Here is a 23,024-nt window from a genome sequence, read left to right on the forward strand (position 1 = left end):
TTTGAAAATTTTTAAATGTTGGATATTATAATTTAACTGTTTTATCATTATTAAGGATTTCAAATGCCACAAGTAATTTGACATTGTGAAGCATTTTTTATGACTACTTTTTTTTTCATTTTGTTTTTGTACTTTAAAAAAATTGAAGTACAGTTGATATACAATACTGTGTTAGTTTTGGATGTACAGCAAAGTGATTCAGTTATATATATATATTTTTTCAGATTGTTTTCCATTATAGGTTATTAAAAGATATTGAATATAGTTCCATGTGCTATACAATAAATCTTTGTTGCTTATCTGTTTTATATATAATAGTTTGTATCTCTTAATCCTATACTCCTAATTTATCCCTCCCCCCTTTTCCCCTTTAGTAACCATGAGTTTTCTGTGTCTGTGAGTCTGTATTCTGTTTTGTATATAGATGCATTTGTATTATTTTTTAGATTCCACATATAAGGGATAGCATACAATTTTTGTCTTTCTCTGTCTGACTTACTTAGTATGATAATCTCTAGGTCCATCCATGTTGCTGCAAATGGCAGTATTTCATTCTTTTTAATGGCTGAGTAATATTATATATATTTTTATATATATATATATGTATATATATATATGCCACATCTTCTTAAGCCAGTTGTCTGTTGGTGGGCACTTGGATTGTTTCTATGTCTTGGCTATTGTAAATAGTGCTGCCATTGGGGTGCATGTATCTTTTCGAATTAAGAGTTTTCATCTTTTCCGGATATATGCCCAGGAGTGGGATTGCTGGATCATATGGTAGCTCTATTTTTAGTTTTTAAAGGAACCTCCATACTATTTTCTATAGTGGCTGCACTAATCTACATTCCCACCAACAGTGTAGGAGGGTTCTCTTTTCTCCACACCCTCTTCAGCATTTATTATTTGTAGACTTTCAAAAATAGATTTTAAAATTAATTAAGTTTTGGCTATGTTGGGTCTTCGTTGCTGCTCACGGGCTTTCTCTAGTTGCGGCACGTGGGGGCTACTCTTCATTGCGGTGCATGGGCTTCTCTTGTTGCATAGCACGGGCTCTAGAGCACGTGGGCTTCAGTAGTTGTGGCAAGTGGGCTCAGTAGTTGTGGCTCATGGACTCTAGAGCACAGGCTCAGTAGTTGTGGTGCAGGGGTTTACTTGCTCCACAGCATGTGGCAGCCTCCTGGATGTGGGAGACCAGTGATCGAACCCGTGTTCCCTCCATTGGCAGGCGGATTCTTAACCAGTTGCACCACTAGGGAAGTCCCTATAGACTTTTTGATGATAGCCATTCTGACTGGTGTGAGACAATACCTCATTGTGGTTTTGATTTTCATTTCATTAATAATCAGCAGTGTTCAACATCTTTTCGTATGCCTGTTGACCATCTGTATGTCTTCTTTGGAGAAATGTCTATTTAAGTCTTCCACCCATTTTTTGATTGGGTTGTTTGTTTTTTTGATGTTCAGTGCATGAGTTCTTTGTTTGTTTTGGATCTTAACCCCTTGTCGGTGGCATCATTTGCAAATATTTTCTCCCATTTTGTAGGTTGTCTTTTTGTTTTGTTGATGGTTACATTTGCTGTGCAAAAGCTTTTAAGTTTGATTAGGTCCCATTTGTTTATTTTTCTTTTATTTCTTTTGCTTTGGGAGACTGATCTGAGAAAATATTGCTACAATTAATGTCAGAGAATGTTTGCCCATCTTCTGTTGTAGGAGTTTTGTGGTGTCATGTCTTATATTTAGGTCTTTAAACCATTTTGAGTTTATTTTTGTATATGGTTTGAGGGAGTGTTCTAATTTCATTGATTTACATGTAGATGTCCAGCTTTCCCAGCACCACTTGTTGAAGAGACTTTTCTCCATTGTATGTTCTTGCCTCCTTTGTCATAGATTAATTGACCGTAGGTGTGTAGGTTTATTTCTGGGCTCTCTATTTTGTTCCATTGGTGTGTGTCTGTTTTTGTGCCCTGCCATTGCTGTTTTGGTTACCTTAGCTTTGTAGTATCATTTATGACTACTTTTTGAATACAAATAAATCAACCCATGACAAGGTAGAATTTGGAAACAGTAGAGTAGAAACAAAGATGTGCCCACTGGTGCCACATTCTGATTTGTAAAGATTCACAGAAGTCCCCAGAAGAACCTTAGGATTCTGGGAAAAGTATGGTTAAAGATTGTTAGTTGATACTTAACGTTGCATATATGATTCATTTTGATTTTTTTCAAGCATTGCTTATTAATTGCAGAGAGATTAATAGGGTTAGTACTGTACTTGCTTACACTAGGTGAAATACTCTTTTTGAGTAGAGAAAACATTTACTTTAGCCAATATATCATTCATTAAATGGCAGCTATAATATATAAGTATCATTTCTTAGATATAATGTGATATATTCTTGAAAGCCAAATATTTTAAAATTATTTTTTATTAGTTTTAACTCATTTTACTCTAATAGGAAAAGTAATGTTCAAAGGAAAAAGTTGAGAAAAGCGTGCAGAGATAACCATGGCAAACAGTTTTATCTATATTTGGGTTCATAGTGCCTTTTTTTCTTTTTGTTTCACACATGCACCTTAAGAACACGCACACAGCCAAATCAGTAGAAAAATGTTAAGTTATGGTGTATTTATTCTTTAAAATCATATAGAACAGTTTAGAAGAATGAAAGTGTTCCTGTTTACTAAGAAAGAAAACTCTCCAAGATGTATTAATTGAAAAAAACAACCCCCCCATACATATAATATAATACCATTAAGTTAAGAGAAAACAAGTAGTTATGTATTTCTATATTTAACTGTAGATATATGTATATAAATACACAGAAAAGATCTGAAAGGCTATACAGTATATCAAATCTGTGTCATAGTGATAATTTCTGAAAAGGGGTATAGGGTGGTAAGGGAAGTGGTAATGGGGACTTTTGCTTTTATCTGTGGCCTTTTTTTTTAAACAAGAATGTATTGGTATGTTACATTTGTATCTTTAATTAACAGTTTCAGTTTGAAGACAGATTATCCTTCATATTCCACTTTCTTGCCTACTTTTTCATGCTGTCTTGTGACTGTATTCCTATGTGAAATATATCCTTACAAATTCAGTTTTGTTTTTTACTTCATCATATGGCTATACCATAATTTATTTAACCAAACATCTATTTTGTTTGGCATTTAGAATGTTTCAACATTTATGTTATTAAACTAGATGATATGAAGGATATATCTTTGCATACCTTTCTAATTATCTACATAGAATAAGTTTGCTGTGTCAGAGGCTACGTTTCTAAGGCTGACAAATTGTCATTCAGAAAGCTATACTCACTTCCACTCCCCCTCAGTGGTGGGTGAAAATGTTTTTTTCCTTCTCTGGTCAACTTTGGGCATTATCTTCTTATTTTTGCTAATTTAAAAAATGTTATTTGAAAAATTTTCATTTCTTAGATTACTAGTGAGGTTGAATCTTTTTCTTTCCATGTATTTTGGCCATTAATATTCCTTTATCATTTTCCTAATTGTCTTCTCCCATTTTTTTCTTAGAGTGTTCCTTTCATTGTTGATTTGTTTGAGTGCTTCATTTATTGCACATATCAACCCTTTGTCATAAAGTAAAAACCTTTTCTTGGTCATTTGCTTTTTAATGTTATTTATGGCCTTTTAAGAAAATGTACAGAAATATTAAATTTTTTGACTTGAATATTAAATAATTCAAGGGCCTTAGAGTTAAATAATTTCAAAAGGCACAAATAATATTAAATCAATTGAATTTTATGAATTTAAAAAAATCTATTTTTTTCATTTGTTTTGAGTATTTCTTGAACACATTGGAAATGTTCATTTTTTGACCTTTGTTTAATTGCTTTTCCAATTTTTTTTTTTTTAGACTGCAGCACATAAAACCTTTTCAAATAATTAATGACTAAAGACAATTCACTAGCATAGTTTCTTAAAGAAATGTAGTGAGGCTTCCATGAGTGCTACTTTATTTGACTTTACATTAAAAACCTTATTTAAGCTTTACTGGTTTTCCTTTCAAGAATAGTAATAAGGTTTAATTTACTTTAAAACTTTTTCTAACAGTTTTTCTGCTGGTGTTAACACTTCTATAATCAGAAATAGCTAAGTTCTTATCAGGCCTATCATTGGTATAAAAATCCACTGAGAAACATACCTTCAATAGAAAATAAAGCAAGCTGAGTGGCTTTTTTTCCCTCGTTTATTTAGATTTTCCTTTCTTGGCTCTTGTTAATGACTCTACAGTCTTTCAAAGCTCTTTACTTCTGGTTGGTGCTGTCACAGCTCATCAGATTTATTCTAGAGACCTGCACAGGGTGTCTGGTGAGAAAGAGGAAAGAACTATGTATGCTGCTGTGTCCTTGGCAACTTAAGGCTGAGTCAAGTAAACTAAAACAAAGTTCATTGTAGATTTTTTCTTGCAAAATTCATTTGATCTTGCTGTTCTCTGTTTCGATTTTTCCCCCTCCCTTTGTATCTCATACTTAGTTCTCTCTAAATAAATGATAGAAATTTAGGAATGCCCAGTAAACTATTGGTTAACTATTGGTTTCTTCTCATATTGCCCTTCCTTTGTCTCTGGCATATACAGTCATAGGGATTTATAGCCAGTCATTTCATAAAGTCCACATGTTTAATACATGAAGGACAAGACTTGGAATCCAGCAACTTAGCATCAGAACTGGGACACCTGTTATTTTAAAGGCTATGTATGATTTTTTAAAAAAACTTTTCTTTTCCCTGTCTTTATTTGGGAAAGTTTGTAAACAAATAGGTTACTATTTTGTTTTATAAACACAATAAATGTAGGTTTTTAGTCTTCTGAGAAATTGGGGAAATTCAGAAGCAGAGGATTCTTTTAAAAATTTGACCCAGTGTTAATTTTTTTCCAATATTGTGGGATATTCAAAGGTTTTTGTTTTGTTTTATAAATATAGCTATATTATAAACCATTCTACCTGGCTTTAAAGGTACTTAAATACTTTTAAAGTTAACTATATAAATTAAACTTTAAATTTATATAATTTCTGAAACATTAATGAATTAGTTTTATTTAACGTAGTTTCAGATTTATGCATCATTGATTACAAATTAATGACCCATACTAGTGTGAAGTGTCGTCTTGTAGTCTAATTTAAGCATTTGTGACCATACAAACCAAGAAAGAGGGCAGCAAGCTTCCAGATGCTTAGAGTATAAAGTTGCAGGATCCCAAGGGTATAGAGGAATTCCTCTGGTCCAAAGGGAAATGCAGAGGAGGGGAAAACCTAGAATCAGAAAGGTGTAGCCAAGCATTCCTGTCTAGTGGCACCATATCCTGGCAGTGATCATTTTAACTCTTCTCTTGATAAAAATCCTTCAGTTTATTTGGGTCCCCCACCACCTGCCTCTCATGGAAACAGCTTTAATTTCCAGGTGGAACTCAATGGTGACATGACATTTCCTTCACAACTTTGTAAAACATTTCTGATTATGAATAATTGATAGAACTGGCATATTAGATTTTCTTTGTTGGTAATTCAGACATAAATTGTATGAATAGGAACTTTCTTCTTAAGATTAAAGTGAAAAATAGGTTTTAAATATAATTATCCTGGGCACTGTTAGCTGCTTCTTTGAATGGTGGTTTATTTTATATCGTGTCTGCGCGCACAAGTGTATGGTTTAGCTTTTAATTAAAATTTTAAGGGAGTGGGTTTTAAAATCTAAACTTTTGATCTTTAAAAAAAATGTAATTAGTCATTTTATATTGTAGTCTTATTTTCTCCTATGTAACATTTTCCTTTGGAACTATTTAAAAGTTAGTCTTTTTAAAGTTTTATTGAAGTATAGTTGATTTATAATGTGTTAATTTCTGCTATACAGCAAAGTGGCTCAGTTATACATATATATATTCTTTTTCAGAGTTAGTCTTTTGAGAAATATTTCAAAGTTTCCATGTGCAAACAAGAAATAGCTCTGCTCCCCACCGCCATCTCATTCTCATTTTTTTAAAAAACAAAACCAGAAATTATGGTTGCTTTTGCTCTTTGTTTGGGTAACCAGAGGAGTATGTGGTTTCTATAACTTGTGCTTCACCTCTTTAAATTTTAAAATTAAGATTTTATAGTTTTTCGGACATACCTTTACCAAATTTTTCCCTCTTTTTATATGACTGTGTGTGTTCAGTAAACACCACATAAAGCAGCACTTTTCCTCTCTCTCTGTTATAGTGGGTCAAAAGTAGCAGAGATACATAAAATTAAGGCTGTAAAAAGTTCAAGGTGTATCAGTCCCATCCGAAAGGTTCTGAATAAAAATTCGAGTATTTGTTTAGATATTTGCCCTTAATGTAGCTCAAAATAAAATACAGACTAATAATGCTTAGTATATTTAGTACTTTTCCTGTTTGGTATAAAAGAAATAGGTAGAAATGCTATCAACCCAAATTATTCACTAAAAAGCCAAGAAATTTTCAACAGCTGATATTTTCTTTTTCATACGTACAGCTTGGAACAAATGTTTTGCTTGTGCAAATGAGACAGCTATTATGATGCAAAGAAGTATCTTGAAGAAAAAAACAAATGTCCTTTTTCTGTTTTCAGCTAAATACTGCAGTAATTGCAAGCAGAGCCTGAAGCTTCTTTCTTGTTTCGGTTCTGTGATATATTTTAACAAGTTCTCTTGAGACTATTAAAGTGTCTTGGTTTTTAGGACATGTGGTCCAGCGGGAATAACTTTGTCTACATACGCAGTGAGTTGGCAGTTAGATTTTTGCATGTCTTCTCATTTGTTTCCAGATTCTCTGACCCAGGGTAACCTTTGGTTCTTTTCTGAAGGCAGGAGTGAAGGAAGTTTGAGCAGGTGACTGATGATCACTGTCTATACAGCCCACAGACAATATGCGAATTACTTTAGCAGCCCTCTTAATCCCCCCCCCCCGCCCCCCGCAACCAACAAATGCAAATAGCTTCATCCCATTTGCTAGAAATTCAGGCTTGCTCCGGCAACATGGGCTTTGTTGTTAACTCGCTTTCTTCAGAAAGGCAGTTTTATTCCTGGTAGAGGAGAAAGGCTATCAAATGGAACCTAAATCACCCTTGTGGTAAATACAGCAACAGTTTGGTTCTCTGGAATATTTCTAAAGGTAGGAATTACCCCAAAAGTTTCTTTCTATTGCAGTTGAAGTTTGGTTAAAGAAATTCATTGTCTGCTTTGTTAGCTTTTGTATATTAAATATCCCAGTCATTTCTGTTATCTAAAAAAAAAAATCCTCTATTTTGTTCTAAATATTACGTGCTGAAATTGTTGGCACTATTATTTGATGAGTCACTTCTAAAAACTGTTTTACAGTACAAGGGAAAAGTCAGATTTTGGTTATTTCCACCATAAAAATGAATTAAAATAAGAAAGGAACAACCCTATTGTAAGTCAAACTTGATCACTTAAATCTCCAGTTTATAATCAAACGTTGCCAAGTGTTTTTCTATAGCTTTGAGGAATACAACATGATTTTTCACTGGTATTACGTGAGACTTATTAAAAGGACTTTTATGATATAGAAATGTGGATAACATATTTTACTAATTATTGTGTCAATACATTTAATGTGTTTTGTGGAAATTATAGTGGTGACTGCTATATTTTTTTTTAGCATAATGGAAGTCACTCTATAGAAGTCAGTCCATAAGAAAAAAGACGTTATGGTTTAAAAATTGAGTGACTTTTAAAAGCTCAGTCTTGATAAACCATAATGGAATAGAATATGAAAAAGAATACATATATATATAACTGAATCACTTTGCTGTATACCTGAAACTAACACAACATCGTAAATCAACTATACTTCAATAAAATAAAGAAAAAAGAAAAGCTAGTCTTGTTAGGTGAATTGTGAATTGACCTGAAACAACTGAAGTTGCTTCTTTTTGTGTGAACTTTCCTCTCAAAATATTAAAGATTTTGGAAACTGTCATCTTCTTTAGTAATGTCATTTTAACCAAAATCTTGGTTTCTCATGAACTGAGCCAGATATGAGTAGTAATTGTGAAATAAAATGATCTTCACGGGAAGCACCCCCAGTGAAGCTGACAGGAGTGGTTTACAAAGCATCTATGATCCGAAAGTAGAAAACAAGTATATTTTTAAAACAACACTCTTAAAGCCCTTCTAAATTCTAATTGTAATTTGTAGCTTGTTCTTGCATTTTTATGATTTCCTTTCTAGACTAAATACATATGAGAAATAATTATATAACAGGGTAGAAAAATAATGTAAATTCTACTAAATTAGATTTTCTTTCTTTTTTTTCTTCCCCCCACCCCCCCGTACGCGGGCCTCTCACTGTTGTGGCCTCTCCTGTTGCGGAGCACAGGCTCCGGACGCGCAGGCTCAGCGGCCATGGCTCACGGGCCCAGCCGCTCCACGGCATGTGGGATCTTCCCGGACCGGGGCACGAACCTGTGTCCCCTGCATCGGCAGGTGGACTCTCAACCGCTGCGCCACCAGGGAAGCCCCAATTTTCTTGTTTTAATTTTGTATGTATGCCAAGGGTAAAAGGCCTTGTCACTTAGGTATGGAGATAAATAACTGGACTTTTGTAATTTGTTTAAGTTAGAGAGCTATCCTTTCAATTTTGTTTGGAAAAATTTTCCCAGTAACATTTTTACAAGTTTTAAATCACCTTAAGATAGAATATTCTATGCAGGTTAACGTATGTTTTATAAGGTATATGTATGAAGAATTTCTTCTTTCTTCTTTAATCTGTTTACCTTAGATCTCCAAGCCCTGTTTTGAAACGGGGGAAGGAGTGACTCAAAGCTGCAGATCCTTTCAGTATATTTGGTTTTGGTTTACTTGTCCAGACATAATTTTTGAAGGCTACTGGAAGAGACATAGCAGCACTTTCCAAATGGAGACGCTCTATCAGACCCCAAAAGCAAGTTCTTTTAAATGAGATCTTTATTTTTCCGAGTGAATGATTTATTTCTTTTTATGTGAAAGTTACCTTCTATTATATGTTTAAGGTGTTTTTAATACTGTAAAACTGTGGTTCTTGGTGATGAGAGAAATCTACATGGTTCATGAAGGAGAATCAGGCGGGGCAGTGGAGGAGCTAAGGGCTTGTTCACACTACTGGACTCTCACCACGCCGACCAAACCACCTCTGCTTGGTCAATGAGCAGGGAACTGGGCAGAGCCCTCAGGTCAGAATAGATAACTGGCTGCAAGGCCCAACAAGGGTTAAATTCGAAAAGACAGGTCCTGTCTCCATAAAGACCAGGATAACTACCACTAAAAATTAGAGATTTTGTTTTCCTTTGTAACTTTTTTTCCCTTGTAGTGTTGAGTGGTAAAACAAATAAACCTTTTAAAGTGAACAAGGGGTGAGGGTCAAAAAAGGACTTCTGTGTTTGTTTTGGGCAAGTAAGAGATAGAGTAAAAAAGTGGTATGGTAGAGAAGTCTTTAAGTAATGATAAAAGGAAGAATGGTAAGCAGAGACCTGTGGGAGGCAGGATTGAGGTGTGGGAAGGTATCTGACCAGGACAGAGAGTGCCCCTGCTACTATGAATGGTAGGCCCCATATGTCTCTGATGGTCAACTGCTTGGGCAGTAGAGATGCTTTTATGACTATGTTCTGCTGAGTAAGCTTCTCTGAAAGATTTCTGCCTTGGTAATGAGGGGATCTGCTCTTTAATTCTGAAACTGCTGGAGACTGAGCTGTAGATTCTAAAGGTCTCTATAGGTATGCAGTGAACCTGTGTAGGTTTTTCTAATGTTATTTTTAGTGGATACATATATGCTAGTCTAAAAGTTGTATGGCTTTTTATCAAAACAGAATATTATAATGCTTATGTTGAATAATTGTTTTCTCTAGAGACATCTAAATATTTAGAGTGACTGGTTATATTCTTATTCAAAAAGTGGCTAGGTTGTTTATCTTTGTTGGGGCATTTTATATTTTTAATGAAAAAATTGGTATTTATTGTAGAACATTTAGAAAACAAAGATAAGTGATGAGTAAAATCTAAAAATTGTTTATATTCCTGCCATCTGGATATAATCACTGATAATATTTTTGGTGTATAAACATTAGGAAACTTTAATTAAAAAATCAGTAATGTTCATTGCCAAGAGTCATTGAGACCGACTGAGGACAGCATATGTTGTATTCTGTTCCATGTATACAGAATTGTATTGGTTTGGTCCCATCTACTTAAGTAGTCTTACTCTGTTATTCTAGTAATTAATAGATAAATATAAAATGTATTATGATTGTAAATATTTGAATTAGAGAAAATCCACAAGAAAATTTAAAGAGTAAAGAAAGACTATCAGAAGATGCTCCAATATTTGATGCAGTTTTTTTCCTTAAGGGTTTATATTCAGCCAAGAGAATTGAAAAAACTGAAGCACCTAAAACACTGGATTATTAAGGGCATGTTGATAGTTTGTTTTCAGTATTACTTTAAATATTTTTCTTTGTTGTTTACATGTAAGCTTCCTCAGATTTGAACCTGAAAAAATGTTTAAGCCAGCCACTTAATTCTGCATTTTGTTCATTAAGTTTATAGAAAATATTTTAATTAAAAGACCGTGTCTTTTCATTTTTTTCCCTCACTAATTAAAAATAGTACCCGGTTTAAGCAGAGAGCGTGGGCTTTGGGGTGAGATAGACCTGAATTTGAATCCCATTTCTACCACTTCTAGACTAGATGTGTGATACTGGATTGGATGTTACTTACCTCGCTGAGCCTCTATTTCTTTATATGTAAAATCGAGAGAATAATACTTGCTTTACAAAATTGTAAACACAAATTTTAATAATATATGTGAAGTCTCTGGCTCATTTGAAGTATACAAATTTCTCTTCCCTTTTCTCCCCCAGTGTGTTTTTTTAAATGAGGTGAAATTCACATAATATAAAATTAACCATTTAAAAATGCACAAATTCAGAAACACTTATTAGTACATTCACAGTGTTGTGCAACTACCACCTTTGTCTAGTTCCAGAACATTTTCATCACCCTAGAAGGAAACCCCATACCCATCAAGCAGTTGCTCCCCACTCCCTCTTCCCCCTTGCCCCTGGTTATCACCAATCTCTATTCTGTTCCTATGGATTTACCTGTTCCAGATATTTCATGTAAATAGGATCATGTAGTATGTGATTTTGTGTCTGGCTTCTTTCATTTAGCATAATGTCTTCAAAGTTCATCCATGTCATAGCATGTATCGGTTATTCCTTTTCATGGTTGAATAGTATTCCATTGTATGTATATACCACACATTTGTTTACCCATTTATCTATTGATGGACATTTGGGCTGTTTCCACCTTTTGGCTACTTTTAATAGTGCTGCTATGAACATGCCCATACATGTACTTGTTTGAGTCCTTGTTTAACTTTTTCTTGGACCACCAGACTGTTTTCCACAGAGCTGCACAACTTTACATTCCCACCAGCAGTGTATGAGGGTTTCAATTTCTCCATATCCTTGCCAACACTTGTTATTTTCCTTTTTTTAAAATTATAGCCATCTTAGTGGGTGTGAAGTGGTACCTCACTGTGGTTTTGATTTGCAGTCCTTCCTTCATTTTTGAATGGAATGTATTCTAGAAGTTGATTTTTAAGTTGGTTGATTAGTATTTGAAGCGTATTTTTCCAAGAAATCTGTAATGTTGTGATCAAGCTGTGGTCATCTATTTAATGCATAAACTACCTGAATTGTCTCTATAATAATATAAGATCAGAGACAAAACTTGAATATTAAACATTTATTCATTTAACAAGCATTTATTGGATGCCCATTATGTGGCAGATGTTGGAGATATAACCAGATGTTGGAGATATAACAGTGGAACCCTAGACCAGATGTTGGAGATATAACAATGGAACTTACATGGTTCCTTCCCCTAAGGGAGCTCACAGTGTGTCTAGACAGATAGGTGTGTAAGTAAAGATAAGATGCTGTAAGATCTGTGCCAGTAGAGATAAATGCCGTACGTGTGGTATATGACCATTAAGATCCTACAGTTTGCCTCGGAGCTTAGTGCTAGAGTTTTACAGAGCTGATAATTGAGCAGAATTTCAAATAATGCATGGTAGTTTAGCTAGTGACAAGGGAGGGAAGACTTTTCTTGGGTCAGCCTCTGCAAAGGCAGTAAAGGTCAGAATGTTTGGGGATCTGAAGCAGATGATTATGGCTGAATCTATAATGATAGATGGGGAAGAGATGAGATGAGGCTGTGAAGATATCTAGAGGGCCTTGGATACCAGGCCAAGGAGTTCAGATTTTAGCATATGGGTAATGTGGCATCACTGAAGATGTTTAAGTGGAAAAGTGACATACAATTTGTATTTTAGAAAGGTCATGCTGATGTACTATAGAGTATGTATTGGAAAGGGCAGCTGGGAATGCCAATTAAGAAGCTAGTATTGTAGCTTATGTGAGAAGTCATGAGGTCTTGGACTAAGTCATTGACAGGCATAAAGAAGAACACAACTAGGAAGTACTTAAAGGAGGTAGGCTTGGTTAGACATGTGAAGGGAGGAAGAGTACAAAGATGACTTCAAGATTTCTGACTTCTGGTAATTTGGTGAAAAAAAGGTAATGGCATTCATCAAGATAGAGCATATAGGATAAGCATGATGATTCTCCTTTTGGACATGTTGAGTTTGAGATGCCTATTTAGATTATCTGTTAGCTATTGAAAACACAGCTCTGGAACTTGAGACAGGCCTGTTGGGGATGTGGTGGGGGGAGGTAGGCACGTGAATGCTTGAATGAGCAAGAGAACAATTTGGGAATCATTATTATGTGTAGGCAGTAGCTGAAATCAAGGGTGTGAACCAAAGTGCTCAAAACTGAGATGAGGGTGGGGAGAAGATAGCTAATCCTGGGGGACACCATAGGAAAAGTGACAGAGGTACAAGGAGAACAAGGAGGGAGTGGCTATGTGAAATCCAAGAAAGAATTTTAAAAAGAAGTGTTTAGTGCTTGCTGGAAGTCAAATAAGATCAGGAAGAAGCATCATTGTCAGTGGCTGTTAGGAGGTTATGGGTGATGTAAGCACACAGATTCCCTAAAAAGAGGTGCCTGAAGTGTGCTTGCAGAGGGTTGAAAAATGAGAAAATGACAATAATAGTGACCATGAGCTAGTCTTTTAGGAAGTTTGGTTATAAAAGAAGTGAAGGTATTAGCTGTAGATAATATAGATAAATAGGAGTTCCTTCTTTGGAGGAAACTTCTTTCTTCCATTTGTTAGGCATTGACAGCAGTGTTTCCCCATTATCCAACCCATTGATGGAAGAAGGCAAGGAGCACCCTTAGAATCTGGGAAGGGAGAGTGAGAATAGAGACAGGGATGGTGATGGTGTTGATAATAACAGCTAACATTTATTGAGTGTATACCATGTGCCACGTACAGATTTCAGTTAATTTGCCCAAGCTATTATTTCTCATAGATATTATGTGGTAAAGCTGGATTTGAATGTAATTAATCTGGAGCCAGTGTCTCTGCACTAGATAGTAAGAAGCAGGGGAGAGAATAGGTGTAAAGAGTGGCTCGTACCAGAGTTCCATGTCCATCTGATCTCTACCCTGCTTCTTCCGAGAAAATTCATAGTCCTCAGCTAGTTCCTGCCTTCCAAAACGCCCGCTGTGATAAGTGTCAGGAACATGCTTCCTTGTTTCCTTTTCCACTAGTAACTACCCCTTGTGGTTTCCTTCAAGAGTTTTTCTTAGCTTATTTGAGGTTTTCTAAAAGGATTTTTTATTGCAAAAAATAAGGAAATAAGTGCATTTAAAAGACTGTCAGTATGCTTATGAAAAGGTGAAGTCACTCTTATGTGACAATAATAGTCCTTCAAAAAAAACTATTCAAAAAGCTAGTTTCCGAGGTAAAGCAAACTCTGTCCGTTATGAACGTTTGATTCCTAAAGCAAGGTTTCTGGGATAGGATTGTGGCTTCTCTGGTACAGGTGTGGGGAGAGGAGAGAAGAAATAGGGTAGTGTCTGAAGATACCAGTCCAGGAGGCCAGTGCTATGGTGTGGGATGGCAGCAGGAATGAAGGAACGAAGTTCATAGGGTTTACACTTGATTCTGCCTCCCCTTGGCTTTTATTGCTGCCCGTGACCCATCAGTTTGTGGCAACATGGGCTCTATGGAACAGGGAGCAAAGTTCCAGGTAGGGGCATTGGGTACCTTGACTGAGTTTCTATGAATGCCAGGCCTCCAGGTTCGATAGTTTAGGTGTAACCATCTCTATTGATATCTCCATGTTTTTCATAATTGAGGCTTGTGTTGCTTCTTTGGTTTTATAGTTACCAGTATGAAAGATCCTTAGAATAATGACAGTTTCATTGTACATGCATTTTTAAAATAAGGAAGATGACTTGCAAAGAATTCCTCAGTCTGAAAAAGTTTCCAAAGTCAAATGTTTACAATGACAGATTTTTTACTCAATTTTGTTTTTTCCAAACCGTATTTTACTTTTCTATTTTTGGCTATCATATTTTGATTTTGTCTATTTCTAGCCTCAAATTCAAGGCATCTGTTTTTACAGTAGTTTCTGCCCTTGTTGTCATATGGTTATATATATAGCATTCAATCTGTTTGAGGAGAAGGAAATCATAAATCTGTCTTCTTAAGGAGATAGGAATTATATATATATACACACACACACACACAAATATACATATAAAATATGAACTGTATGACTGGGACCATATTTATTTCTTCTGGATTTCCTAAATTGCCTAGATTGGTAAAAAGAACACACTAGGTATTAAGTAAATGGTGGATGGAAAAATCTGGAGAACAGTAAGCAGCCATACCTCTATCATGTCTTTTTAGATCAAAAGCAAGATACATATAAATTTATATCTCTAATCCATTTTAGTTCCTCTTCAAGTCAGCCATGTGTAAGCCAAACCAGCACATGTATAACAGTAACTGGAAATAGGGGTTGCTGTTCATTTCTAAGTGTATTTCCTTTTCTATGGTAATTGTATGTGCTACTCTCTTTTCATAGCTCAGAGAATGCAAGCAGTATCTTTCAATAATAAAGCATCTTCACGTGTCAACAGAAACATACATTTAATGAGTACTGTTTGGCAATAAATACTAAATAAGGTTAAATCTCCAGGCATGAAACGTTTTACCAGCATGTTTTTGTCTGTACTTGTTAATGTTTTCTCCTTATAAGTATGCCTCCACATCTGATTTTAAAAAAACTCAAGACTTCCTCTGTCAGAGAGCACCTAGCAACTAGTGAATTATCATAGGAGTTCACAGGGTTGTCTTTTGGACCTTCTTCTTCTTTTTTAAAACACATGCACTTTGACTCAGGGGAGTGAATTTAATAGGCTTTTTTGTTAGAGGACAGAAAGCAAGGTGGCATATTAGAAAAAGCATGCACTTAGGAGATAAAAGTCTCTTAGCCAAATGGGTGATCTTGGCAAAGTTACCTAATCGCACAGAGCCTAAGTTTCCTCAGGTATAAAGTGGGGAATAATACCTACCTCATAGGACATTTGGGAGGATTACATGCAATAACAGATATTGAAGCACTTAGCATGTAACGGGTAGCCAGTACATGTTGGCGTCTACCTCCTTTCTTTCTTCAGTTCCCCCTGTTCCAGGCTTCCAGGGTTACTCTTGACTTTATTTCCTGCCTTCTGATTGTTTCCCAAGATTTATTCATTTCTTTTGCATTTTCACAATTGAGTAACTTCATATCTCTTGGACATTTTTCTTACCCAAACATTGTCTGTTCTACCTGAAGATAAACTGAGGAACCAGGTATCTTTTGTGTTAGGTGTTCACATAAAACTTTTATTAAAGATGATTAGCACATCCTTCTGTATATTTTACATACTTTTTTCAAAGAGGTTTTTACTCACTTTGTAACCACTATGAACACATGGTTGTAGTGCTATATATAATTTTCACCTTATCTTTTAAACAAATCTATTTTCTTTTTCAATAGTTTAATTAATACTGAATAGAGTTTTAGCATGGTGTGTGTATGTTATATGATTGCTCTTTGGAGGAGAGATAAAAATACATGTATAATATATATAGTTTAATTTTGCTGTTCAGTGTATTGAATGATTACTCATTCCTCTTTAAAGTAGTTTAAAAAGTATTTTGTTCTAGATGCTGGGGATATGGCAGTGGATCAAATTGAGTCTTTGCCGTTGAAAAGCTTGCTTTCTAAAGTGAAAAATTTTTAATTTTTTATAATGCATTTTTCTTACTTTGGTCATACATATATATATACCATGCATCAAGGAGTTTTATTGTAATAGAATATTATATTTGGGGGGAATATTTGAAGCTATGGCTCAAATATTTTGTGTCCCAAGATTTATTAATATCAAATGTCAAATTTTTTAGATCAAATAGTGATTTCATTACATTTGCCATGTTCCACAAAGTAATATTTTATTACAATTCTTTATATAAAATATACTTGTTTTGGAGGTCTAACATTGGCTTGCAGGTTGAAAATATTTTTCATTCATTTAGTAAACATTTTTTGAGGACCTCCTATACGCCTAGGTTCTGTCTTAAACTAACTTAGTACAGGAATTTAAACTCAGGTCCAGAGCGCAATCTATTTCCTTTTCTTCATGCCATATATTAAAAGGTGGGGACAAGAGAATGAGGATTTATTTGGATTTAGTTACTGGGAAGGGGACATTACCTTGGAAAGAATTCTTTTTGAATGGTTGGGGGAAGAAAAGCTTATTATAGGAGACTAAGGAAGCCCAGAATAATAAGGAAACTGAAGTATGAAGTATAGGCGATTCTTCTTTGTATCTTGGTAGTGAGTAGAAGGAAGATTCATGCAAGGGCTTGAAAGTACCAAAAACTAGGGAAGGAGACTTCAAAATAAGGGATATATGAGGGTTGTAAGAGAGAGCAAGGAGTTGGGGATCAAGTGATTAAATACCATGAAGAGAGGAGATAATTGAAACTGTAATGTTCCAGAGGAACCAGAGAAGATAGTTATTAGGACAAAAGTGAAAGGGGATTTGGCTTAGAAGAGTAGGGAGAAAACTTCATTTGATATAACAGGAAGAGATGAGAATGAATGAAAATAAAAGTATTTTAAGATGGAGGAATGGGATGGTTATGATCACTCCCAAAAGATAGCCTTTAATCTTCTCATAAAGTACAGTAGGGTCATTTGCTGACTGGAATGGGGTGAGAGGGAGAGGGGAGCTTAAAAAGGGGAAAATGTTCTGCCATTGAAACATACTTGGAAATCAGTGAGTTGCAGCAGTGACACCCCAGTTGAGGTTAGCATGGATGTTACAGTGATCTACAGTATCCCAATGTTCTGTAGCAGGAGTTGGCAAACTACAACCTGAGGGCCACATTTAGCCCATGTAGCCTGTGAGCTAGGAATAGTTTTTATATTCATAAAGGGTTTAAAAAAAGAGAAAGACAAAGAAGATTGTATGACAGAGACCATATGTGACCTTCAAAGCCTAAAATATTTACTCTCTGGCCCCTTAAGGAGAGAACTGACCCTTGCTCAGGACCAGAGAGAGCAAATGATAGTGTGACTCAGTGGTTGGAGCTGACATGTTGGACATGATCGAAGATCAGGGGGTGATAACGTAAGGGATACTAGTTATGAGGGTTTTGGTGGAGGTGGACAGTTGGGTGCAGGTTGATAAGGGGGTAAAGTAAAGCCAGAAGAAAGCTAACAGATTGGATGAAAATGGAGAGGGCTTGTGGCTAGATCTCACAATGAGAATGAAAAGCATGATCAGTTGGTATAAAGCAAAGATGACAGGTAAGGAAGTTGGAGGTGGAGAAGGGAAGCACAGTTGGTTATCTTGGAGGTAGAAGAGCTTCACAAATTGTCTATTGATGAGATCGGGATGATGGAGCATCAGAAGTATGATATTTAAATTCCTGAAGATGATAACAGGGAGACTCTGTAAGAAGAAATAATGTGAATTAGGTTACTAGAGTTATTTGAAGAAAGTGGAAGTGGGTATGGAGTATGAGGTAGATGATGGTAAAGAGTTAAACAAAGGCTGGTGTATGTAGGTAAATTACTATAAATAAGGGGAGGGGGAAAGTGATGGTGGCAGTTAAGTGGTCTTCCATTTGCCCTGGCAGCTGTTCCATTCTCTTGACTAGGTAATTGATAGAGGTAGATAAAAAGGCTGCAGGGAAGATGTGGGAGGTCATAGGAGGTCACATTTACACATAGTCTTTGAGGATGGGAGAAGCAAGGTGGTAGATTCATTTCAAGTTGTAAAATGAAGCCCTCAAAATAAAAGTAGTTGATTTTTTTTTGCACAGATGTATAAATGTGTTACTTATACAGCTCTTCCTGTAAAGACTTTTTGACGTTAGTACTATTTACTATAAAGTAAAGTTCATTTTTTTGTACTAATGAAATTATTAAGGGATTAATACTAAAAATATCTCTCTTTACTTAACTATGAATATATACAATAGTAACCTGGCAGGTAATCTTCATTTGGAATATTAAAACTGTCTTGATTGGGCTACAAATAACTAATAGATACAAATCACTTGGGCATGATAGTGGTCCTTCCATGACAATGTTGATGTAGAGTCTATATTATAGCTTATGAAGCTTTACTATTAAACATACATGTAGGAACATAATGTATTTTAGCCACTAAAAAAAAAAAAAAAAAAAAATCTAGTTAGGGGGATTCCCCTGGTGTTTAAAAGATGAAGCAGGAGCCGTTGGTAGCTGCTTTGTTATGTTTTTCTATATTGGTGGCCAAAATGATTCCTGTATTTATGGCATAATTTTCTGAAGGAAAAACTCTTTTCTGTGCCAAGGACTAAAAATATGAGAAGCAGACAAAAGGTAAATTGACAGAAATTTTCACTGTGCTAATTAAGTGGGAAGTTACTGGTTCTTATTATAAAAGCCTCTTTATTTTTTCTGGAGAATCAGACTATATCCTGATAATCTGAAATCTTAAATACCAAAAACGTCATTTTAAATGGTACCTTTATTTTAAGTGGTTTTCAATGAATGACCTTTGGAATATTTTTAAAGATTGAGTTAAATTTCTTTTGAATCATAAGAAGAAAATACCTTAATTATGTCATTTATTTTAATTGTATTTTTGTGTTGTGTGTTTTTTCCCTCAGTTCCTGTTACAAAGAATATAGCAAAAACACAGCCTTCTCCTTCCAAAGCAACCCAGCGTTCAATGCAGTCTCTACAGAAAACTGCTGTAATATTACCAACACAGCAGATCAGGAAATCAGGTCGTACTAAACCACCTGCACATACTTCAGTCCCCAAGAAGGGGAGTTCTGTTAAAAATATCACACCAAGGAAAAAAGGCCCAAACTCAGGAAGAAAGGTTAGTTGTATCTCCTACTAATTTGCATTACAGGTCTCTGTAGTGCCTTATTATTAAACACACAGCTTAGGACTTACTAAGAGTGTTATGATGCCTTTTAGGAATGTACCAAGAGTGTATAAGGCTTTTTACAAGGTGGAGTGGGGAGGGGAACGGAAAGATTGGGAGTTTGGGACTAGCAGATGTAAACTATATATAGGATGGATAAACAATAAGGACCTACTATATAGCACAGGGAGCTATATTCAATATCCTTAAACCATAATGGAAAGAAATATGAAAAAGGATATATAGCTGAGTCACTTTGCTATACAGCAGAAATTAAACACAACATTGTCGATCAACTATACCTAATTAAAATTAAAAAATAAGTATATAAGGCTTTTTAAGGCCTGTGTAACAATCAAGATTGTTATTTCTTTTCTTGGATAAATTTAAAACTAAATAGTGTTCGACCTCTTCAAAACCACATTGAAAATACTGCATGGGTGTATTTATGTTGAGCCAGTTTATTTAAAACTCAGTATATTTTAAAAATCAATGTGAAGTGAATTTTACTGTACATAGATTATACCTCAGTAAAATGGGGGTGAGGGGGAAATCAGTGTGATAAATTCAGTGATGCTAAAGTCACATCCTACCTAACTGACTCTCCTCCAAAGAAAACAACTCTAATACCTGGAAGTAATAGAAAAAGCAGCTACCCGAAGACACTGGAGAATGAATGGAAGCAGACAGACTGTGGTTGGGGGGAATACACATAGGAGGAGGGGTGTTATACGAAATGCTATATTCAGCAAACATACTCTTCAAGAATGAAGAACTAAGGACATTTTCAGGTAAAAGCATACAAAAAATTCATCACTGGCAGACAAACACTATAAGAAATGCTGAAGGAAGTTATCTCTAGGTAAAAATACTAATGACTTTCTTTTTGCTTTTTTCCTCTTAATTTCCTTATAAAAATAGGACTATTTAAAGCAATAATTATAATACAATACAGTCTTGTGGGGTTTATAACATACATAAAAAAATTATAGTATAAAGGCTTAGGGGTTGGGGATATGGATTTGTAGCATTGCAAGGTTTCAACATTTTCTGTTAAGTAGTACAATATTAACTTTGTGTGGATTGTACATTGAAACTCCCAGAGCATATTGTAAAAATACAAATGCAAAGAAATATAGCTAAAAAGCCAATAGGAAAATTAAAATAGAATTCTAAGGACTATTCAGGTAATCAACAACAACAAAAAAGAGGAAAGTAAGACAGAGGAACAAAACACAGAGGAAACAAACAGAAAACAAATAATAAGTGGTAGACCCAGACCCAAACTTATTAATAATTACTTTAAAAATTAGTAAACTAAACTTTTCAATTAGAAGACAGAGATTATCAAAATGGATTTTTTAAAAGATCTAAATACATCCTGTCTACAAGAAATACGCTCTAAATATAAAGACATAGAATCTCTCTAGATCTGTTAGAACTGAGTTAAATTTCAGCAGTATTACCTTAAACATTTCTGAGTTCAGCCACCTGATATCAATATATATAACGTTTCTATTTTGTTACAACTAATGTTTGCAGTATGGAGCAAAATGACAATACCATTTTGATTTTAAAAACTTACATTGGTATTTTATTTTAAAAGGCATTCAAAATTTATAAAATAAAAATCAAAAGTCAGGGCTTCCCTGGTGGCGCAGTGGTGGCCTGCCGATGCAGGGGACATGGGTTCGTGCCCCGGTCCGGGAAGATCCCACATGCTGCGGAGCGGCTGGGCCCGTGAGCCATGGCCGCTGAGCCTGCGCGTCTGGAGCCTGTGCTCCGCAATGGGAGAGGCCACAACGGTGAGAGGCCTGTGTACTGCAGAAAAGAAAAAAAAGAAATCAAAAGTCAATAAAACTGAATATTTTTCAAATATAAAATCATAAATATTGAAAAAATCAAATAAGCACATTATTCTAATGTAAATTCTTAGCAGATGAAATTTTTTAAATTAAAAATAAATTATAAGGGGACTTCCCTGGTGGCGCAGTGGTTAAGTCTCCACACTCCCAGTGCAGGGGGCCTGGGTTCAATCCCTGGTCAGGGAACTAGATCCCACACGCATGCCGCAACTAAGAGTTCGCATGCCACAACTAAGGAGCCCTCGAGCTGCAACTAAAGGAGTCCACCTGCTGCAACTAAGGAGCTGGAAAGCCACAACTAAGGAGCCCTCCTGCCACAACTAAGACCCAGTGCAACCAAATAAATAAATATTTTTTAAAAATAAATTGTATAAACTTAAAGTTAATGAAATTTAAAGGCAAATCATTTATTTTAAATGCATTTTAAAAATTAAAATGTATCAAGGGTGTCATTGATGCATATATTTAGTACATATTTTCCAGTTGCTGAAAAAGTCTTTGTGATTAGCTGGTATATGGTCAAGATATGATAACTCCAAAAAGTTTCTCTTCATTCTTTTACTTTCAAATAATTCCAATGCTGGTTTGACAATTTTGAAGAGATCTTTTTGAAAATATTGTTGTATGGTGGTGAGGAGGGGCAAGGGAAAGATAATGTAATTTTTTTGATAATAAACTTTTTTGTTGCAAAGGAAGCATTTCAATCCACCTTCATCTTTTTTGGCTTCATTATTTCATCATAAAAAGATGAAGATTCAACTCTTTGAACTAGAGTAAGAATTGTTTTTGCTGTACTCTCCTTTGTCAATTATTTTCTTCCCTTCCTTAAGCATTCTAGAAGTATGGAAGTGTGGAAGCACATTTTCCAAATAAATGTATTCAATTTACATTGTTAGTGCAAACACACTATTTTGGTATGTCTTAAGTCAAAGGATTTAGATTTTAGATTTTTAAAATACTGAAAGAACGAGAATATATTGACACAATAATTGTAATTTAGTATTTTCAAAATAATTTACTAAGATACTGTGAACCCAAATGACAGTCACTAATTTAAACAAATAAAGAAAAATCCAACAACACTGTTTGTGTTTTTCTCCTTTTTCCCTGCCTTTTAAATATCTTCTATTATTACCTTTTCTAGGCACAAGATCCCCTTCTCTGATACCGAAGAGTTGTGTTAGAAGATAGCTCCTAGAAAACCCCAAGAGTTGATATAAAATAAACAAAACACTAGTGATGTTAATAATACCCATGAGACATTTGGTTCTTACATACAATAGGCATAATTTTGTATGGACTTTAGCAAGCCACTGACAATTTTGTCATAATTATTGTATGTAATATGGAGAATTGCAGGCTAGATATGGTAAAAACCCAGATGAGTGACTGCTTTCTGAAGACAAACTTTGTCCTCTGCCTTGTTGAGGTCCCCCACCCTCATCTGATGAATTGCTGGATTAGATTTCCAAACTACTTCAGCAGTGTAAAAAACTTACTGGGAACCTCAAAAATAAAACAAGTTTTACAGAGTGAATTATTTTGGCTAAAGTGTGACTAGTTGGAACAGGGGGTAGCATTGGGAATCCCAGCCTTTTGGTCTCTTCCTCTCCTACCTGACCAGCTTATGGGCCCCTCTTAGGAGCACAGTTTGAAAAGTACTGCAGTTTGTGACACAGGGATTTCCAACCCAGAGGACTTCAGACAACTGATCATTTGTGAACCAGTGATGCCAATAA

General features: G+C 35.1%; 1 protein-coding gene across 4 annotated transcripts in view; it reads left to right on the forward strand.

The window, feature by feature from the left end:
- Positions 1-23,024, forward strand: part of SCML2 (Scm polycomb group protein like 2) — a 108,818-nt gene that overhangs the window by 69,853 nt on the left and 15,941 nt on the right. For all 4 annotated transcript variants that reach the window (XM_060292585.1, XM_060292583.1, XM_060292586.1 and 1 more), the window contains exon 8: positions 19,155-19,372. In XM_060292585.1, the coding sequence (XP_060148568.1) occupies positions 19,155-19,372 (218 nt within the window). The remainder of the gene's footprint in view (positions 1-19,154; positions 19,373-23,024) is intronic.

Source organism: Globicephala melas, chromosome X, assembly GCF_963455315.2.
Source record: "Globicephala melas chromosome X, mGloMel1.2, whole genome shotgun sequence".
Taxonomy (NCBI): Eukaryota; Metazoa; Chordata; class Mammalia; order Artiodactyla; family Delphinidae; genus Globicephala; species Globicephala melas.